At 51.3% G+C, this 18,569-nt stretch overlaps 6 protein-coding genes across 6 annotated transcripts; 3 read left to right on the forward strand and 3 right to left on the reverse strand.

The window, feature by feature from the left end:
* Positions 1-887: 887 nt before the first annotated feature.
* On the forward strand, positions 888-3,204 carry ANOM_001284 (Zn(II)2Cys6 transcription factor; the record flags this gene model as incomplete). Its single annotated transcript, XM_015546541.1, has 6 exons — positions 888-1,016; positions 1,209-1,374; positions 1,453-1,599; positions 1,671-2,146; positions 2,201-2,335; positions 2,392-3,204. The coding sequence occupies 6 exons, from the start codon at positions 888-890 to the stop codon at positions 2,596-2,598; spliced, it is 1,260 nt and encodes a 419-aa protein (XP_015411562.1). The 3' UTR covers positions 2,599-3,204.
* A 5,024-nt stretch (positions 3,205-8,228) lies between these two features.
* ANOM_001285 (esterase/lipase family protein) lies at positions 8,229-9,065 on the forward strand (the record flags this gene model as incomplete). The annotated part of the gene is made up of 1 exon (XM_015546542.1): positions 8,229-9,065. One exon carries the CDS (start codon positions 8,229-8,231, stop codon positions 9,063-9,065), a length of 837 nt encoding a protein of 278 aa, XP_015411563.1.
* A 134-nt stretch (positions 9,066-9,199) lies between these two features.
* On the reverse strand, positions 9,200-11,264 carry ANOM_001286 (siderochrome-iron transporter; the record flags this gene model as incomplete). The annotated part of the gene is made up of 6 exons (XM_015546543.1): positions 9,200-9,290; positions 9,344-9,421; positions 9,468-9,484; positions 9,544-10,918; positions 10,973-10,996; positions 11,065-11,264. 6 exons carry the CDS (start codon positions 11,262-11,264, stop codon positions 9,200-9,202), a joined length of 1,785 nt encoding a protein of 594 aa, XP_015411560.1.
* Positions 11,265-12,506: 1,242 nt separating this feature from the next.
* Positions 12,507-13,388, forward strand: ANOM_001287 (uncharacterized protein; the record flags this gene model as incomplete). The annotated part of the gene is made up of 1 exon (XM_015546544.1): positions 12,507-13,388. The coding sequence occupies one exon, from the start codon at positions 12,507-12,509 to the stop codon at positions 13,386-13,388; it is 882 nt and encodes a 293-aa protein (XP_015411561.1).
* A 572-nt stretch (positions 13,389-13,960) lies between these two features.
* ANOM_001288 (class II aldolase/adducin family protein) lies at positions 13,961-14,982 on the reverse strand (the record flags this gene model as incomplete). Its single annotated transcript, XM_015546545.1, has 3 exons — positions 13,961-14,317; positions 14,373-14,680; positions 14,775-14,982. The coding sequence occupies 3 exons, from the start codon at positions 14,980-14,982 to the stop codon at positions 13,961-13,963; spliced, it is 873 nt and encodes a 290-aa protein (XP_015411554.1).
* Positions 14,983-15,254: 272 nt separating this feature from the next.
* ANOM_001289 (GFA family protein) lies at positions 15,255-15,772 on the reverse strand (the record flags this gene model as incomplete). Its single annotated transcript, XM_015546546.1, has 2 exons — positions 15,255-15,599; positions 15,686-15,772. 2 exons carry the CDS (start codon positions 15,770-15,772, stop codon positions 15,255-15,257), a joined length of 432 nt encoding a protein of 143 aa, XP_015411555.1.
* Positions 15,773-18,569: the final 2,797 nt, after the last annotated feature.

Below are 18,569 nucleotides of genomic sequence, written 5' to 3' on the forward strand. Positions count from 1 at the left end.
ATCACTTCGCCTTTCAAATAGACTACGGTTAAAACAAGACTGTAAAAGTGACACGAACACTCCTTGATATCCCATATGAAGAGTTTCACGTTTAATCTCATCATACACAGTTCACAGTGTCAGGGTCACTGTCCGTTATACTGGGCGTCGGAAGTCTCCAAACTTAAACCATTCGCCATTGGTGCTGGGTGACTGCGGTGGAGAAAATTCAGGCTTGGCCTGATGACGAGTCAAGTACAAGGCCCATAATTGGCCTTGCCGATAGAATTGACCGAAGTAAAAGTCAACTGGGAAGGAGAGACATTATATGCTCTATATGTGGGTCGGTCACCTCCAAAGGTAGCCCACCTTGAATTCCTCAGGCACCAGAATGTCACGTGTGACCCACCCGTGCCAGCTGGAAAGGGAAGAGGCGCTTACCCGATGTGGAAGGTCATCTCGGTCACGGGGCCCACAGGCGGAGACAAACCGCAAATAAACAACAAAAACAGAATTCGAGGCTCGCACAAACTCTGTTGAGCCCTTGACAGCAAAACATTGACAGCAAATCGCAAGCTGGGTGGTCCTGGATCCAACGGTTCTGGAACATGAATCATTTGACAGGGGTAAAAGGACCACATGTTGGATGGATGAGTTGTCGCACCGTTGAACCCACATCGTCATGACGCCGTTGACGCGGCGCCGCTCATGCCGTTCCGTTATTGGCCGCCAGCGATCAACGCTGCTGTAAGCGAAGCAGGGAATCTCTCGGACATGTTCGTCCTGATCTCGCTCGCTTCGATCCTGCCGTACCGTTGGCTCCAACCCATGGTGAACCCGACCTTCCCATTCCTCCGACTGACTCTGGGATCGCGACGCGACCATCGGACCCTCCCCATATTCTTCCCATGATTACCCATGATTCTCGAGCGTTGCTCGTGTCCGAACTACCTCGGGAGAAGAGAACCGCGGTCGTACCCTCTCTAACCCCTCGTCAGGTTCGCTCCTGTAGGGTGTGTCGACTGCGCAAGGTCAAGGTACGTCCCGAACCGATCGTGGTCTGAGCTTCATTTTAGCACCGTGGGCCAATCCCATACCAATTAATTATAATGAAAATGAAATATAATAATTTCATAATCATGTTTCATTTCCCTTATCGGCTCGCAAACAACCAACCCTGCCCCGGCGGGCGCCCCGCGACGCGTTGTGAAACTGACGATCCACGATAGTGTGACCGCGTCAAACCCTGTCATGCATGTTGCGCCCATGGCTATCCCTCCAAGTGCGTGTATGAACCGGGCACGGACGAGGATCCCCAGCCCATCAGTCAAGCAGACGAGATCCGACATCTACGGGCGGAGATCCGCGACTTAACGGCCCGCTTGAACAACGGTGGTAGGTGTCCCACTCTCGCATGACAGATCACGATCATGGGACCATGGCTCTCTGACTTGGCATTGGGTCGTACTCCAGAGCGCCGGCACCGATCGGAGCGACGTAAGACCCAGCTACAAAAGTTGTTTGCGACCATACGCTCGGCCCCGCTGGAGCTTGTCGATCGACTAATTACTCAACTCCGTACTGGCCCCAGCGGATCGAATGAGCTCGAAGGAACAGAAGGTGGGTGTGAGATGGCGTGTGCGCCAGTCCAATACCGTGCAGGGCAGGCTAACTCGGTTGGGCCCATGTAGCCTTTCTCCACCAACGCTCCCCGGATGAGAGCAGTGACGATAGCAGCAGAAATACCGATTACCATGCCTCACACCGGTCAGAAACTTTCGATTTCAGCCGCAGCCCATCGGAAAGCAGTGAGGATTCATCGTCCTCATCGATCATTAGCATAAACAACTCGTCCAGCCCGATGCTGGATGTGTTCATTGAGCGATTTATTGATGCTTTTAGCCCGGAAGTTGATATCAAGTCGGGTCAGGCGGGAGCGCTGCGACGCGCAGCGGAAATCCGCATGTTCTCGCCGATCCTAATGGAGGCATATGAAGCGGTCTCGGTAGCCTTCTTTGGTCGGTCCGTTCAGGACCCGCGAATTGAAAAGTCAGGCTCTCCGCTGTATGGACGTGTCCTGCGGAATCTACAGAGTGCCTTGCAGGACCCAGAGCGGAGCAAGGCTGAATCCACTCTGGCCACGGTCATCCTTTTGATGGCCTTTGAGGTACCAATCTCGCTCTTCATTGTACGGTTTTTATTACTTATCGGTCAATTTTAGAGTGTTGAACGAACCACGCAAGCATCACTGTCAGCGCATGTGCATGGTGCTGTGCGTTTAATCGAACACCGCGGACCTGAAAATCATATTTACGGAGTGGAACACCTCCTCTTCACCGAATTACGTCCGTATTGGGTAAGTTGGTTTGGCGAAGTATAGGCCATGTTGAGCCGTGGACTAATGCGTCCCAGGTGGGGGCGGCCCTCGTCACCCGTCAGCCTTCATTTCTCGCAGAGGAGGATTGGATCAATGTACCCTGGTCGGCTGGAACGACGCAGAAAGATATCCTGCACTACCTGTTAGATCTCACGGTCGAGGTGCCATCCCTGTTGGCGCAATACGACGCTTGGAGGCCACGCTACAGTCCGGGGTCCCCAGTGCGCATGAGGTCACCGTGAAACAGGCAGCACTGTGGAATGGGGTTACCAACCTCACATGCCGGTTCCTCCAGTGGAAAACCGACTGGGTCGATGCCTATCCGGACGGGCCGCCCCAGGAGGTGCCCGCGGAACCCAACGATCAGTTCCCCTCTTTCGCTGTCGCGATCTCCGTACCGGTGCCGTCATCACCCCGACCAAATTTGTCTACCCCAATCTACGTCTCGCTCAAACCATGTGTCTATATTACACCTCACGGCTCATTCTATCAACGGTCGACACCCGACCGGACGACGAACGAGTGGGGCCGGCGCAGCAATATGCTCTGGGCTGCGGCATCTGCCGAACTCTCGAATGGTACATCTTAACGGCGCCGGGCAACATGATCAACCGGCTCGCTTTCCCCGTGCGCGTGGCCTGGGAGGTATTCCCCGACGGCGGACCTGAACGACGATTCATCTACGACGTATTGAAACTGGTCGAAAAGCGCCATTCGCTTGGACTCTGGGGAAGTGGCATGTCAGAGCTATCCCCTCGGGCCGGATCACCGCCGAAAGCTTGAGCGGGGGCTCTTGTATAGAACTAGGATGAATACGTTGGCGATCGCAGGCACGAAAGCTAATGTTTTCCCGGAACGAACTTATGAGCGATATGAACCTTACTTAAAAGTCATTGTTAATTTTTCCTGCGCGAGCAAGGTTTCCTGACCAGGGTCGGAGGGGCACAATCCTTGACGATTCTAACGAGAAGGATAATCCATTTGTACAATAACCATGCCGCTCTTTCGGATACTGACGACTTAATTTATACCCGATATTTTCACCATTGACCAAACCAAGCGACTTGAGGGAATAACGAGATCCAACCTGCCTGGACAATGTTTCGTAATGACAGTTAACCTTAAATATCACTCTTGGGAGATTTTTAACCCCCCTCTCCCTCTCTTCCACACACAAACACACAAACCGGCTAAAAACAATCCATAGAACAGCCACAAGGCGATCAACTGAACCAATGTTGAAATGCACCAATTCCTTTGAAAACTGTCGAAGAAGTACCATAAAGGCACTGATTAATAATGCTATATTGCATGGTAGCACAGTGAATAACAATTCAAACACCAAAGCCTCTAAATATCATACAGCTGATAATGTCCGTTGTGGGCGGGCCCGAGCTGTCGGATAAGAGACGCCTCGCCTCGGATTAGGATTTCATTTCAGACAATATGCCGTACTTTTCCGAACCTCAGAGACCATAAGACGAAGCCATGACTCAATCAGCTCAATAGCTGTTCCAATACTAGCCACGTCGATGTGCCAGAAGCAGGTGGTTTCGCTTCTATCCTCCCTGTGCATCTCGCGTCTGGGGTGATAATCGGGTGATCGAGGGCAGATATACTGCTCGCCTATGTTCTAAAGAGGGAAAGCGAAATAGGAGTCGCCTACAGGTGACATCGGATCTTGATAAAAGCCGGCTACTTAGTGGTCTGCACTGACGATGTCCAAGTTCTCGTTTGGCGGTTGAAAGCACCAGACCTGCATCGTCATGTGGTCTAGCCGTTCTTTCAGACATATCCGAAATGCCGTGAACTAATATGAATACCTGGCGCCCGCTTGGTATTGTTATACAACTCGCCCACAGGCCGGCCCTCGAAGGCTTCAACCACATTGTCCCGCTTAGTTGTCGAGGCCAATACTAGAGTGGGGTGTTTAGAAGGGAACCGTGTTCCATAGGAGTTAATCCGTCCACGAGAGTCTTTGAGACGTCATAGATGGTACATGGGCCCGTTTGAGAGAGTTGTTGATGCTTTAGCAAAGGTCCCTTGGTTATTGCCGAAATCCCTCGTCTGGGATTCCCTGGATTGTGTTTTCAGGATGCAGGAAATGGAGTCCGGTATACTGACTTCGTGGATAACTATCCCAGTGGGATTCACGTTGGTGCGAGCTGGAATAAATCCCTTGTCTATGACCGAGCCTGGTATATGGGCGGCGAGTTCCGGAAGAAGGGTGTTCAAGTCGCCCTAGGTCTTGCGATTGGACCTCTAGGGAGGATTACTATAGGAGGCAGAAATTGGGAAGTCCCTTCCAATGACCCTTACTTGAGCGGTGTTATGGGCGGGGAAAGTGTTAAGGGGATGTAAGCTCCTCTGCGGGCATGGCTTCGTCGGTTGGCAATGCCTCTTCAGCCGTTTCACGCTGGATGATATCTGGCCGACCCTGGCGGGGGCGCCTGGAGCAGTTGAGTCCCACACAATATCCATTTCGGTGTGAATTGCATGACACCACACCACGATGACATCTCGCTTGATCTCGCTTCTCGTAAGGTTGTCCATCAGCTGGGCAATATCATTGACGACATTGTTGGCTGAGGCAGTGATCAGTACCTGGGTCCACTGTACCTCCGGAGCCAAAACCTACGGACTGAGCTATTCGACCCTAGAGGACGCCTTGTGGGATGGGCGATGTGGATGTAAGTGGGTTGTCACGTTCGCTTGAACTCCACCCTGTTCATGCCTCCTTGGTTGGTCGGCGGAAACCCTCTTGAATTGTATGTCGTTATTGGTTGTCAACTTTAGGTGTTGAATAGTGACATACTGTCCATGACTGTACCATCCAAAATGCTAAGGTGGATGCAAAGGGGCCTATTTGTCTAGATTTGGCCGGCAATGCCAGATTTATTCCGTTCACTTTCGGGCATCAGTGCGAGATGGCATCTTCACTCACCAGCCGAAGGATTGTAGGCAGGATATACGAAGCTGAAGTCACAATAGACATCCTCGGAGATCGCATATGCTGAGATCGAAAATGCAGATGGGGACTCCCCCCTTCAATAAACATTGGGTAATAAAGGCGGCCCCTCGTTCAAGATTATCGTCACTCGAAAGCTCATTGTCACCAAGGTAAATATTGTACTTGTATCGTGCAAGGTCATCGACCAGAGAGTCTTTGAAGACTTGGGTATCTCGGGGAAATCGAATACCGTGTCGGTAAATGTTAGTGTATTAAGGGTGTGGTCGTCTTCGGCGGAGGGAGTTGCCTCAAGGGACGCCGGGGACGTATTTCGGGTGTTATTGGCCTATCCTGACGGGGCCGCTCTTGCGCAGCCAATTCCCATGCGATGTCCGTCTCCGTTTGGATTGTGTGGCATTGTACGACCATGATCTCCCAAATTGTGTGGGTTCTCACAAGCCTATCATATGCTAGGTAGTTTTATTGACGACACTGAGAGAGCAGTGATCAGTATCTGATAAAGGGCGTCCACCTCTCAGTTCGAGTACAGGATGAATGGGGAAGGACCTGCAGTAGCCTGAATGTTTTCCCAGTTCTGGGGAGACCATGGCGCAGTCAAATGGGACCGGAAATGGCTTGGAGTGTGTTACGCGCCTTGCGCTGCCTCTCGTTCAAACCTCATACTGGGCTGGATGCTTGAAAGTTTCGCTAGGCAAAGTACTCTCAAAAGTACTATACATATCGGGGTTTGGCGTACATTAATCATCAAGGACCGGCATCACAGTAGGTCCGTGAAGCGTCAGCGGCAAGATATACCCTGTACATGGCTCTCGTGACAGGTAGGGCAAAGGTGAAGGAAATTTGGTGATCGCGACTGAGTAAGCCATTCCTCTTGTCATTGTACATGACCAAGGGCGAAGACGTCGGGTTAAGCTGTAGCATCTTAAGGAGCCAGGAAGATAGACAACTGGCCCATGACCTTGCATTGCGACTAGGCTCCAGGGATCTTGTTGAATTATCTCATGCCCGAGGATAGAACTGCTGATTTGTAACAGTTTTAAGCTCCTAGTTGAGCTCAGGGGTCTGTTGCATGGTCTCGGCTCAGGTCCAGATCTCAGTGGTATCCTGCCAAGTGGGAGGTTCAGAACTGTCGCCCATGGGTGTATCACCGTTGCCGCCATCGCTTGGGCCGTCACCAATTCCGGTAGCGATAGCAGGACCGACGTGGATCGGATAAACAAAAGTGCAGAGGACAATGGTTAGGCAATGTCTAGAATCCGGCATGTTTGCTTCATGAAAAGAATAGTGGATACTATTGTTCGTGTCATTCCTTGCTAAGAAAGAAAGCTAGCATGCTGTATTTCGCTGGACAAGTAACACTTCATACCTATCTTCCGTCTGCACGAATGATCATTTATGGACCGAGGAAAGATGCTCGAGGCTAATGTTTGATCTGGATCAGCGGGATAACTTGTGCCACTAAGTACCTCCGCGGAAGGGGCGTTCATCTTGGATGTTGTATCAAGTATACCGGAGACATAGATGCTCAAGGCTCATAGACTTGGTCAATCACGGTCTTCATACCTGTCCTTTTCATCATCACAATTGCCACGGTAGAATATCGAGTGGCGTACTGCGATCGTGGATAGCCGTGGGTATGTAGGATGTGAAAATTGGAATCTTGGTTTCAAAGGATGGGTTGCTTAAGCTTAATAATAAGAAAATATATACAGCACGAGACAGCGAGTATAGATAGCCAGTATGACTATCTAACTGCACGTGTAGGAGACAGGATATGTATACCGAAGGATCGAGTGTCGCGAATAAGGTGCAGTAGCTCAAGCAACCTAGCTAGGTGAGGGTTTTGTTGCTTGATCGGCGATGGCTGTGGATCCGGGTCTCTTGTTTTAAGGTGATATCACCGCCAGCTGAGAAGTTGATGAGGACATTGGACTCCGTTCAGTCGGTGCAGTTGCTGCCCTGGCAGTAATCGGTCTCTGGTGCATGCTAAGGCAGTTTATGTCATGTTGTTCCAGCATTTGCCTTTCACGTTGAGGGTCTAGTCAAAGGAAAATGCAGAGCATTACCGGGGAATTGAGGGGGAAGCATGTAGTGTTCCTGTTTTGGTTGGGCAATGTGTAGTTCTCAGGAGCTGTAAGGTGAATGTGTATGAAAGAATTCGAAGACAGCCAAAACCAGGTAGCCATCGTAACAGGAAGGGTAGAAAAGCTAGCTATTGAATACAGCGAAGAGTCTTGATGAAGACTAGAAGCGTAAGTAGAGGAAAGATGGATGGAGCAATATATATCCCGCCTGGAGAGCCAAAGACAGATGACTGGAACGTGACTGTCATCCAACTGCCTTGAATTCCCGCCTTGAGACGTTTGTAAGTTCAACCTCAATTACCTCAACCTCACCAGACAAACGGAGACCAGCCATGACACCTGACAGGAAATGCACTGTAACCTGTCTTACTTCTAGGCTCCCGGCCGAGGCTCGCTCGAGCCAATGCCATGCAAGGAACTGGTCAAAAATTTTCCAATAGTGTGGAATAGCGGCGGCCCTAAGCGGTAGTGCTGAGTTTGGATCGCAGACTCCACCCTAACGAATGGATTTGTGTGGTTCCTGAAGCCGATCGCTATTCTCCTAATCGGATCCATAATCTATTTTGTTGTTTTTCACAATGCGAGGCCCACTCTAGCTGAGGAATGCTGGTCGGTGCACTTTTCCGTGGTGCTTTGCTTTTTTCCTTTTTTGATTTAAAAGGCGACATTGGTACCTTGACTGGATCGCGATTCACCGAACTTCCCTCGTTTGTCGACATTCATCGTACCTCTACTTCCTTCGTTTGTACATACACTTTCACTTGGCCTGCATACTCACACTCTTTTGAAGACAATCGGATTACAATAATTGGCCGCCATGAAGTTCCATTCCCTCCTTCCCCTGGCCGCCCTTCTCACCCCGTCTGCGGCGGCATTGTTCGGCATCAATGACTTCAACTGCGAACTGACGGAGGAGCACCCGAACCCAGTCGTCCTGCTCCACGGTCTCGGTGCCACCTACTACGAAGACCTGAATTTCCTGCAATACTGGCTCCAGAACCAAGGCTACTGCACCTACGCGCAAACCTACGGCGCCTACGACGGCTTCCCACTGCTGGGCGGGCTGCGCTCGATCAGCGAATCGTCCGGCGAAATCGCCGCGTACATCCGCGAAGTCGCGGACAAAACCGGCGCCAAGAAGGTCGATCTGGTCGGGCATTCCGAGGGCGCATTCCAGTCGCTCTATGTGCCGAAATTCCAGGGGGTCTCGGACCTCGTCGATAAGATTGTGGCGATCGCGCCCCCGACGCACGGAACCAATTTCGGTGGCCTGTACAACCTCGCATACCTCTTCGGAAATGTTTCCCGGGAAGTGGTGGGCGAGGTGTTGAGCACGTTTGGCTGTCCCGCGTGTGACGAGCTGGGTCCCGACGGGGCTGCCGTGCAGCGATTGAATGACGGCCAGCCCATCCTGCAGCCGGGCAACACCCTGACGGTCATTGTCTCGAAGTTCGATGAGATGGTTACGCCGCATGAGACGTCGTGGGTGGACGGCGCCAACAATATTTACGTGCAAGGAAAATGTCCGCTCGACCCCGTGGGTCACATCGGTGAGGCGTATGATTTGAACGTCTGGAACCTAGTCAAGAATGCCCTCGACAGCACGCCGGACAGGGACTTCTTCTGTGTGCTTGGGTCGCCGGGAAAGATTTGAATTGGGGTCTTTGAAAAAACGGAAGCTGGAGAGTAATGTTCCTAGTCTAGGTATCAAGAAGTATATAGTCCCATATGTACACTCATTAATGTATAGTCATCAGCATCAGCATCACACATGTCGCGGCATTAGAATTATCGGCTGCAGGTCTTTTCATCCACCAGGGTTTCGTCGGAGGAAGCAGAATCGTCGCTTTGGTTCTCTTGGACCAGATTGTGTCCGTCGCTGCAGGCCGGTTAGAGCAAGTATTGTAAACAGAGTGAGGGATATGCGCGTACCCGAGCCTCTTATTCGGTATCAGTAGAGAGAGAATGACGACGGGAGCGGAGAGCGCCAGTGCGGCGATCGTGATGTACCTGCGACTGTCAGCATGCGTCATTGAACCAACCCCAAGAGACATACCCCATGACATCGGAATACTGGATGAAAGTTAGCGAATAGCTCGAGTCACACAGCAAACGAAGATAGGTGAACGTACTGCTCGGTTAACCGCATCTCGCTCCGGCGTCCCCCAGTTCGGCAGTGTATCCGTAATGGAGTTGTACAGGCGAACGACGGTGTCCTCATCGACACTGTGTCCGAGATGCAAACGCAGGCGGTCGCGCAGCTGATTGGAGTAAATGGCACCGGCGATGGCTGAGCCGATGCCATTGCCCAAGAAGGATCCGAGCAGGATGAGCGACGTGACCTGGGCCAGTTCGGCATGCGACACGGAGATCTGCGCGGCGACGATGACAATGGTCTCGATCATCCCGCTGCCGGCACCCTGGATCAGCTGGACGATGAACAGTTCGGCGACGGAGCTCTCGTTGGTGCGCAGACGGACCATGACTCCGTATCCGACCATGCGGATGGCGGCGCCGACCACGCCGATCCATTTGTAGGACCGCAGCCGATACATGAGCAGCCCGGTGCCCATCCCCACCAGCGCCTGCATGACGCTGTTGGTGTAGTTGAGAAACTGGGCGTCGCGGGGCGAAAAGTTGTGGGACACCATGGACCAGACGTACAGGTAGGTCTGGGTGGTTCCGAACCCAATGTTGTCCACGCAGGCCAAGGCCATGGAGACCCCCACGGACAAGGTACGGAAGTAGTGGGTGGGGACGACCGGGTGGCGGGCGAAGTACTTCTCGTACGGATACAGACAGGCCAGCGCGATGCCGCCCAGCACAATCAGGGCGTCGACCCACGGTGTCTTCCAGCAATCGGATGTGGTTGCGGCCAGCGTAATGGGGATCAGGACGAGCGCAAATCCGCCACTCAAAAGGCTGATGCCGCCCAGATCGATCCGCGAACAGAAGGTGAAGAGATTCAGTTTCTCCGTCAGGATGAGGCCAGACCGCTTGGCGCGTCGTTCGAAAACGAGGAGGGTGACGATGATGAAACTGGCGCAGAAGGGCATCAGGATGGCGAACATGCCGATGCCCCAGCGCCAGCCAATGCCATTGACGACGCTGTCGACGATGAATGCCGACACCCACGGCGTGATCAGGAAGGGGATGTACAGGATGTTGTAGACAAAGCCTCGCCAGCGCATGGACGAGATGTCGGACACGACGGTGGAGTTGAGGATGGCCGTGCCGGCCTGGCCAACGGAATAGAATACGTAGCCACCCGCATAGATGCTGAACGTCTTGGACGATGCACAGAGGATGTATGATAGAATGTAGCATGTGATGGTAAAGATGTATGCCTCGGCCCGCCCCAAGACGTCCGACACTTTGGCTATCGGCGGTTTACTTACTGCGGTAATGATGCTGGCGGCCGTGTTGAGAGTGGCCAGCACAGAAAGATGTTTGAAGTCAGAGGTTGCGAAGTTGCGATAAGTTCCTACGGTGGAGTTGTCCAGTTCACTAAACGGATGTTAGAGCTACCCAGAGGGCTTGAAAGGTTGTCGCAAGACCCACAAGATGATCATAACCATGACCAAGCTGCACGGTATGAGATGGTTAGCATTTGGGATGCAAACAGGAGTACTAAGATAGGATTGTGGACATACCCGATATAGAGGAGATATCGTCCCTTCCGGCCGCCCACAGCTTCCACAGCCTCGATTTTGACCGCGCCAGTCGCTTTTGGCGGACTGGATTCCGTGACATTGACCTCGAGCTGGCCGCATTTCTCGTCGTACAGCGACGAGGGACTGGACACGTCGTCGTTTACCGACGGATGGAAAAACCGTCTCCACGCAGTTAACATGTTGGCGACGATTGCAACCCGTGCAACACCAGTGGTAGACGGGAGATCGTTTTTAGATAACTACTGATAGCGCAACGATATCTTCATCATTACAACCGGGGGTTGGTTGTTAATGAGAGGGAGAAGTGGAGAAAGAAAAAAAAAAGAGAGGGGAGGAAGAGAGTGATTGGAAGCTTGGATGAATGGGGAGTGATGAAGAAAGCAAGCAGGGTTTGCAAAGTCCGTTGGTTGAATGATCGACACGGTCAGATTCGCAGTTAGCAGTTGGAGCAGTTCTCCAGTGAGGGGTTGCGCCAATCCCTTGGCAATCAGTCTGCTGAACGGTCGCTGATGCCGTCGATCCCATCCGGATCGACGTCCAATCTGCTGCTAAACGATCATCCCACCCGCCGTGTATAGCGTCATTGGCACCGCGACACTCGGCTCGAGACTAGTCCTGGAAGTGCCGTTGCGAGGATCGGACTAAACGCCAGTAGACTCGAGTCGTACGCAGTAGGATTGTCGTATTTTCCCTCAGCGTGCCAAGAGAATTGCCGTTTCCGGACTCATTAGCCCTATCTCGTTAAGCTCGTTCAGCCTGGATGGAACTGGGGTCATGAATTTTTCTTTTTTCTTATTCTTATTCTTTTTCTTTCCTTTGTCTTTGTTTCCTTGATTTTCTCCAAGTGACATTCAACTAAGCAAGGAAGCTCAGCTCCAAATAGCACATACCCAGTCTCACTAGCACTGCGTCGCATGAACCTCTCCATACTGAATGGGTGGAGACTGAGCATGATGCTTGCTAATGCATCTCTAATGCATGGTATGGTGCCAATGGATCAGACGCCCTCCGAATCGGCCCGACTTGATGGAAAATTATCCGCCACAGGACATGCACATGGACATGGATTTGAGTGGACATTGATCATGACAGGAAAACGTGAGCCCCTGCCAGGTGTCAATCGTACCTCAGGTATCCAGGCATCACGTCATCCCATTGGCCAATGAGATCGAGGCTGTAATTTAACCCGAAATGGCAATCCGACCACACGCCCGGCACCACGTGACGCCAGGCCAGAAACAGAAACAGTGAATACCATCCATCGAAACACAAACACTTCAATTCCCTTGTCGATGTGAATATGCCTCTGCCCGTGATGGATATGCTGCACTACTCCCTATCTTATTGGTACCCACTGGGGCCACGCTTCGAACAACCGACCTCATTATTGACCTGATCGTGCCTGTCGCGTCACGGACGCAATGGCCTCAAATTCGGTAATCGCAGAAGACCAGGCCGACACCACCGCGGAGATCCTTCGTCTGCAAAGTCAATTAGCGCAAATCCGCAACAAACGCAAAGTACTGCACCTACGTAATGAGATTGCGCGCGAGAACCAGTTGTTGACTGACGCTCGACACCGTCTTCATGTGACCGCATCACAAACACCGACTGGCGGCCGCTCCTTCAATCGATTGCATCCGCCTACTCCAGTTCCAAGAGGCAGGGCTATCCGCGTGGATAAGAAACGCATAAATGCGAAGCCGTCGCACCCGAGACCCGAACCTGTTACCGGTAATAGTAACGCTAGTGGTAATCTCACATCGACTGAGGGGGCAGAGGTGCCAAAGCTCCCCGTATCCAAAAGATATTGCGGGCAGGATCGATCTTTATATATTACCTTGGTCAGCAACTTGCGCAGTTTCTTTCGTACACACCAATGGTATTTCGCTGTCGATAAAACCAAGATTGCCGAAGCAAAGAGACATCTATCGCGCCTTGTTCTCGATGAGTGGACGACATATGCCCAGTCTAGCGACCGAACATATACCTGGGACGAGTTCTGCTCCTTTCTACTTCATCAGATCGAAAGGCCTGCGACGCCGAAGATGGCGCGCCATCTATGGACTATCGCTCGACAACGCCGCGATGAAAGCGTGAGAGACTTTGCAAACTACCTGGGAATGTTGGAGGACGACTTCCCAACACCACTATCCGAGCAAGACCGCAGCCAACGACTATGTGAGGGCATGAAGATGACATTGCGAAAGAGGGCCCAAGGGGATGCATCGTTTCTCACTCTGAGGTATGACGCACAGATCGAGTTACTGGCAGCGTGGGAAATGGAATGGCTCGCCCGGTGAGTCAGCGTCCCGACGGCCTGATATCTTGACTATTCGATACTGGAGGGATGTGGAAAGTGGCCAACTGCTACTACCTAAGCCATCAATTTGTAGAACAAGCGAAGGTCAACCATCTTTGTTTTATGTTGAACTTTTGGCACGATGGCTGGAAGCGTTTATTTTCACGAGAGAACGAAATGCGCACTGAACGTTAATTTCAATCTAGTTATGGCAACCATGGCAGCTTTCGCTATTCCTTTCTTTCTTTCTATCTACTTTGTAGTATTTTCAATCTTTTAGTTCTCCCTATGATGGACTAGGATAGCTTACTGCGATATTAGCTTGTTCGCCCTCGCCTTGCTCCCAACTACTCCGTCCACACCAACCTTGTGTGTGATGAGTTCTCTCATTTCAGATATAATGAATGACATATATCAACGATTTGCCTCCATCCTACGGGGTGTTCTACATTTACCGTGGAAAAGGGAAATCAGGGTAGTTTCATCGCGTTTTATATCAGTATGAAATAGACAGAGCTTGGCAGAAAAGAAGACACATTCATTAAGACATCCTGGATAGGAAAAGCAAGCCCGCTAATTCAAATAAGCTCCCTTCGTCTCTTCATGGATCACATCAAACATCGGTTTCGCGCTGAAATAACCCGCCAACCGCGTTCCCACAGATTTGTACGTGAAGGCCGCATCGGCATCGTCCACCTTGATCGTCTGTCCGCCTCGGCCCGCCGCCGCCGCGTCCGCCAACAACTGTGCATAGCAACACTTTTCCAAGCTGACGAACCAGAAAACGGTCTCCTCGATCGTGTTGCCGACCGTCAAGAGACCGTGATTCTGCAATAGAGCCGCCTTCTTGTCGCCGAGTGCCGCGGCGATATTCTTTCCTTCATCCTCGGCGAGGACGATGCCGTTAAACTGCTTGTAGACGACGTGATCCTGTACCATGAGTCAGCAAAGGAGGGATCGGACCACGATGTGCAGGATAGCTGACATTGTAAAAGGCACACGCATCCTGGGTGATGATATCCAATGGTCGACCGAGACTGCAGAATGCGCGACCGTGCAGACTGTGGCTGTGGGCTGCGCAGTTGACGTCCGGTCGAGCAGCGTGGATGGCCGAGTGGATCATAAAGGCGGCAGCGTTGAGCAGTCGGCATGGACCGCCGTCGATGACCTCTCCGGCGTGGTTGACCAGGATCAGGTCTGAGGCTTTGATCTGAGAGAAGGCGACGCCGAAGGGGTTCACCCAGAATGTGCTTGGGTCGACGGGGTCGCGAAGGGTGATGTGGCCGGCCACGCCTGTGTTCCGTCGATATAGATCGTAAGCTAGCTGCCCGTTCATATCCTACGTTCTACCCCATAGATCGTAGTGCGTTTGGTGGGATGGTCATACCCTCATCGTATCCATACTTGCCGAAGATGCGGAAGGCCGCTGCGAGTCGGCCCTTCAGGTATTCACGCTCTTTCATCTTGTCGTCGAATACGGGTGGTCGGGGAATGCTCATCTTCACCTTGGCTTTCTCGGCGCCGGCTTCCTGGGTGGACTGGCGGGCTTCGAGGGTGATGGGCGGAGCGGTCTCGGTTGCGGTGGGGGGCGCCATGTTGCTGTCTGGTTTGTGTGCTGATGGTAGATGGAATGAAGTTGTCTGTTTTGACAGAGCGAAGAAAAAGCTGGCAGTTGTGGGGGAAGTCCAGATGCTTATCTGATAACCCTGAAGAACGCGGGGTAAACCTGATTAGAGTTACCGAGCAGAACCCGAGGTTGTCACCATCTATATGAATTACTTAGCCATGATACAACGGCTATAGTCGATCCTGCACCTATAATATTGCGAGTATTTCACATATAAATCTCACGACACGACAAGACAAGCTACGGCATGGCCTCAGCCTTGGGCACGCTACCGATCTGATCCACCCATGGCTCCCTTCGTTTGCAATAGATCTCCAATGCTAAGCCCAACTCGCCACGAGACTCTGCATCTAATGTGCCCGTCTTGACCGTGACAACTCCTCTCCCACCTGGCTGCGTATTGAGTGGAGACCCACAATCCCCACAGAAGTGCCGCTGGAGCTCGTTCCCCAGATCTCCAGACGGATGGGCGTAAACCTTGGGGGTTCCGGCCGTGTAGGTAAACGTGGGCTTGGGGACGAGGAGGTTCGACGAGAAGGGCGTGCCCGTGTTCCGTTTGCAGTCCTCACAGTGGCAGAGAGCAACCTTGGTGAGCAATCAATGTTAGTTTAGGGCGGATCTACATTGCCCAGGAGCATGGCGATGGGTGGGGAGGTGTTGATCGTCAGTACCTTGGGGGATGGCGTGCCAGCGGGGAGATCCACACGGTAGGTGATCTTTCCACACAGGCATGCTCCGGTCAAAGACCTTTCGACCATGATGTACGGAGTACTTTTTGTTCCTTTCAATATACTAGTAATGGTACCCGTTTAAGATACTGAGATTATTGTGAAGTGTCGGTGAAGTGTCGGGGGAAAATATTATCGTCTCGCCTGAGGCTGACTGAATCTGCGGGACAAAGAACTAGTCTTTCGGACAGCTGGCATAACACCATTGGAACTGTCCCCAGTACGAATACGAGTGCTTACATTTTATTGCGCATGGATTATTATACCAGGTAAAGACTATAATAGTCTTCATAATGGCAATATAACCATCGGCATTGGTCGCATCCCCACATTGCATCCCAATGCTTCTGGTCTCGCTCGAAGACCGCGCAGCCTTATCTTGCTATCATGCCTATAGATGGCCTCGTGTTCAGTGCACCAAGAACACCAGACTATGGTAGCTCACCGGCATGGAAATTCCGACCGATAGGTTTACTCACAATACAGTAGATTGTGTAAAAAGGAATATGCGATGTCAAAACCAGATTGCTTCGTCTCAAGTTTCGCCCTTCATCTCGTTCTTGAACAGTGAGGAATGCTTGCAAGTTGAGCCTTTTTCGGCCCAAATGCAGTTGCCGCACGCACGACCGAACAAACCCATAGTTCGACCATTACAACGCAACTTTGAAAGGTTCCCCCTGACACACAGAGAGCGCCGCCCAGAACGACCGAACTTATCGCCCCGCTCCTGCAGCAAACAAACTGCCGCTTGGTATTCATTTAAGCCAGGCCCATGCCTTCTATTCTGACTTATAATTTATTATTGCAAGCCTGGAGTACAATAAGTATCCGTCTCCCCACCTCCAATTCTTAAAAAAGAGCTTATCAAGAACAAATGAAACGCACCTTCCGCGCTTTAGCTTCGGTTGTATAACAGAATACCTCGATCGATATGACATAAACGCCCCTGAAGGTACTGCGAGATATTCTTTCCTGAATATCGCAGCCTTGTCGACCCGTCGATCAAGTCAACAATTCTGTAGTTAATAAGAGGTACTCCTTTCGGTTGCGTCTCTCAGAAGCGTATATCTACCTTGATGGCGACTTTGTTGTGCTGTGATGAAATGGTTCGTCAGATCTCATTTGCCCAGGATAAGAATGTCTATATCTCATGTTGAGCGATCTATTGCTATCTGGCTAGTGTAAGTGCCTCTAGATGGGTTATGAGACTTGGGGTGTCATAGTTATGCCTTGTTGTTGCAAGGTCTATGATATGTCCGACCGACGGACTTACCCATGTAAGCTGGGATAATTATTACTTCAGATCGTGTTCTTATCATGTCGACACTTCCTTATTCGAACCCAAGAGTGCATTGACGGTTTTCCCGCTGGCTGGTGTTCCACGTATGTGATAACACCTTCATCCACAGAGGCAGCAGGCTTTACTACCGTATCCTTGCGTAAACATCTCGTAGGGCCACTGGTAGCTAGCCCTGCTTACAAAGTGTCAGCTCTAAATATGGCCTCTGAAGGGATAGGATATCACCTCAACCTCTGCTGGAACTGTGATCCATCACGAACCATCATAAGTTCGGTTGATAATGTGCACCAGAGCGACTCATAAACAGTAACGAAGAGCATATGGAATCTGTGCATCATAAGGGTATCGTGCCAATCAACCCAGACATCTTGCCGACGACATTCCCCTAGAAATACCAGGATTTGCCCCTGTACACCAGCCGCAGCAAGTTCAGCTTCTGGATTTACCCTAGGGAAGTCTAGTATGTTCTGTTTGATGGTGATATACCGAGGGATACTATTGTCCGATGTGATAGCTTCCTCTTTGCGCTCTGCTGTCTATGATTCTTTCACAGGGAGATATGCTCTTCAACAAGCTCGGCTGTGCTTGTACCCACTATCTGTGGCACCTGAAGTTCTTCCAATGTCTCATAGTAGCTTGGGCTGAAAAAATGGTTCTTGATCTCTTGCCAGGGCATCAATTAATCCCTTCTGCCCTGTCTCCACCAATTCCTCTGCTGTTGAGTCGGCTTTTACCTCGGTATGATGAAGCGCTTGGTTGGCTTTGGCGACCTTCCAAAATGTCTCTTCGGGCAGAAAGCCATTAAATATATCTAGCCTGATGAGTAACGAATGGCGGTGATCATGTCTGTATTTCTTAGTTTAGCGAATGATTATCGCTCTGTCTTCTGTTCACGCGAGCATTCAATCGACTTGTAGATTATTTTTGTGGTTCTTCGATAGAGTTCCTGTCGGCCAGCCGGTATGGTCCACGTACATTTCCTCTATCCCAACTCCGTTTACTCCCGACGGGTAGGGATCACCACCGCGAGAGGTCCCTCCACAAACTCGTCGTCCGAAGCGGTCGAGCTACCTTCATCCGATTCTTCTGTCTCAGTCTCGTTTTCGTCTAATCGGTAGTGTAGGGAATCGATCAGATTGGACCGATATCGATATGCGAGTAGGTAAGTATCCCACCAGAACTAATCGGTGCGGTGCGAACTGGTAGATTGATGATCTTGGTTAAGTCCTAACTAATTGAGCTATTTGATAATACTACTCCCCCCTTCCCTCCTTCCTTTCCTGACAGTAGGTATTCTTCCTCCATCGCCGGGCAGGTTGGCATACAATAAAGGTGAGACCACACAGCTCTGGGAGGTACCACCCAACACACATAGAGCGTACCGCTCCGGTCGACCGAACTTATCACCACGTTCTTGCAGCAGACAGGCTGCTGCCTGGTACTCGTGGTTCACAGACTTGACGACGGATTCCATAGTGTGATCGACCGTCCAATCGAGGGCACGAATCGGCTCGAGAACACGTACGG

The sequence above is a fragment of the Aspergillus nomiae genome (assembly GCF_001204775.2).
Source record: "Aspergillus nomiae NRRL 13137 chromosome Unknown contig00011, whole genome shotgun sequence".
Taxonomy (NCBI): Eukaryota; Fungi; Ascomycota; class Eurotiomycetes; order Eurotiales; family Aspergillaceae; genus Aspergillus; species Aspergillus nomiae.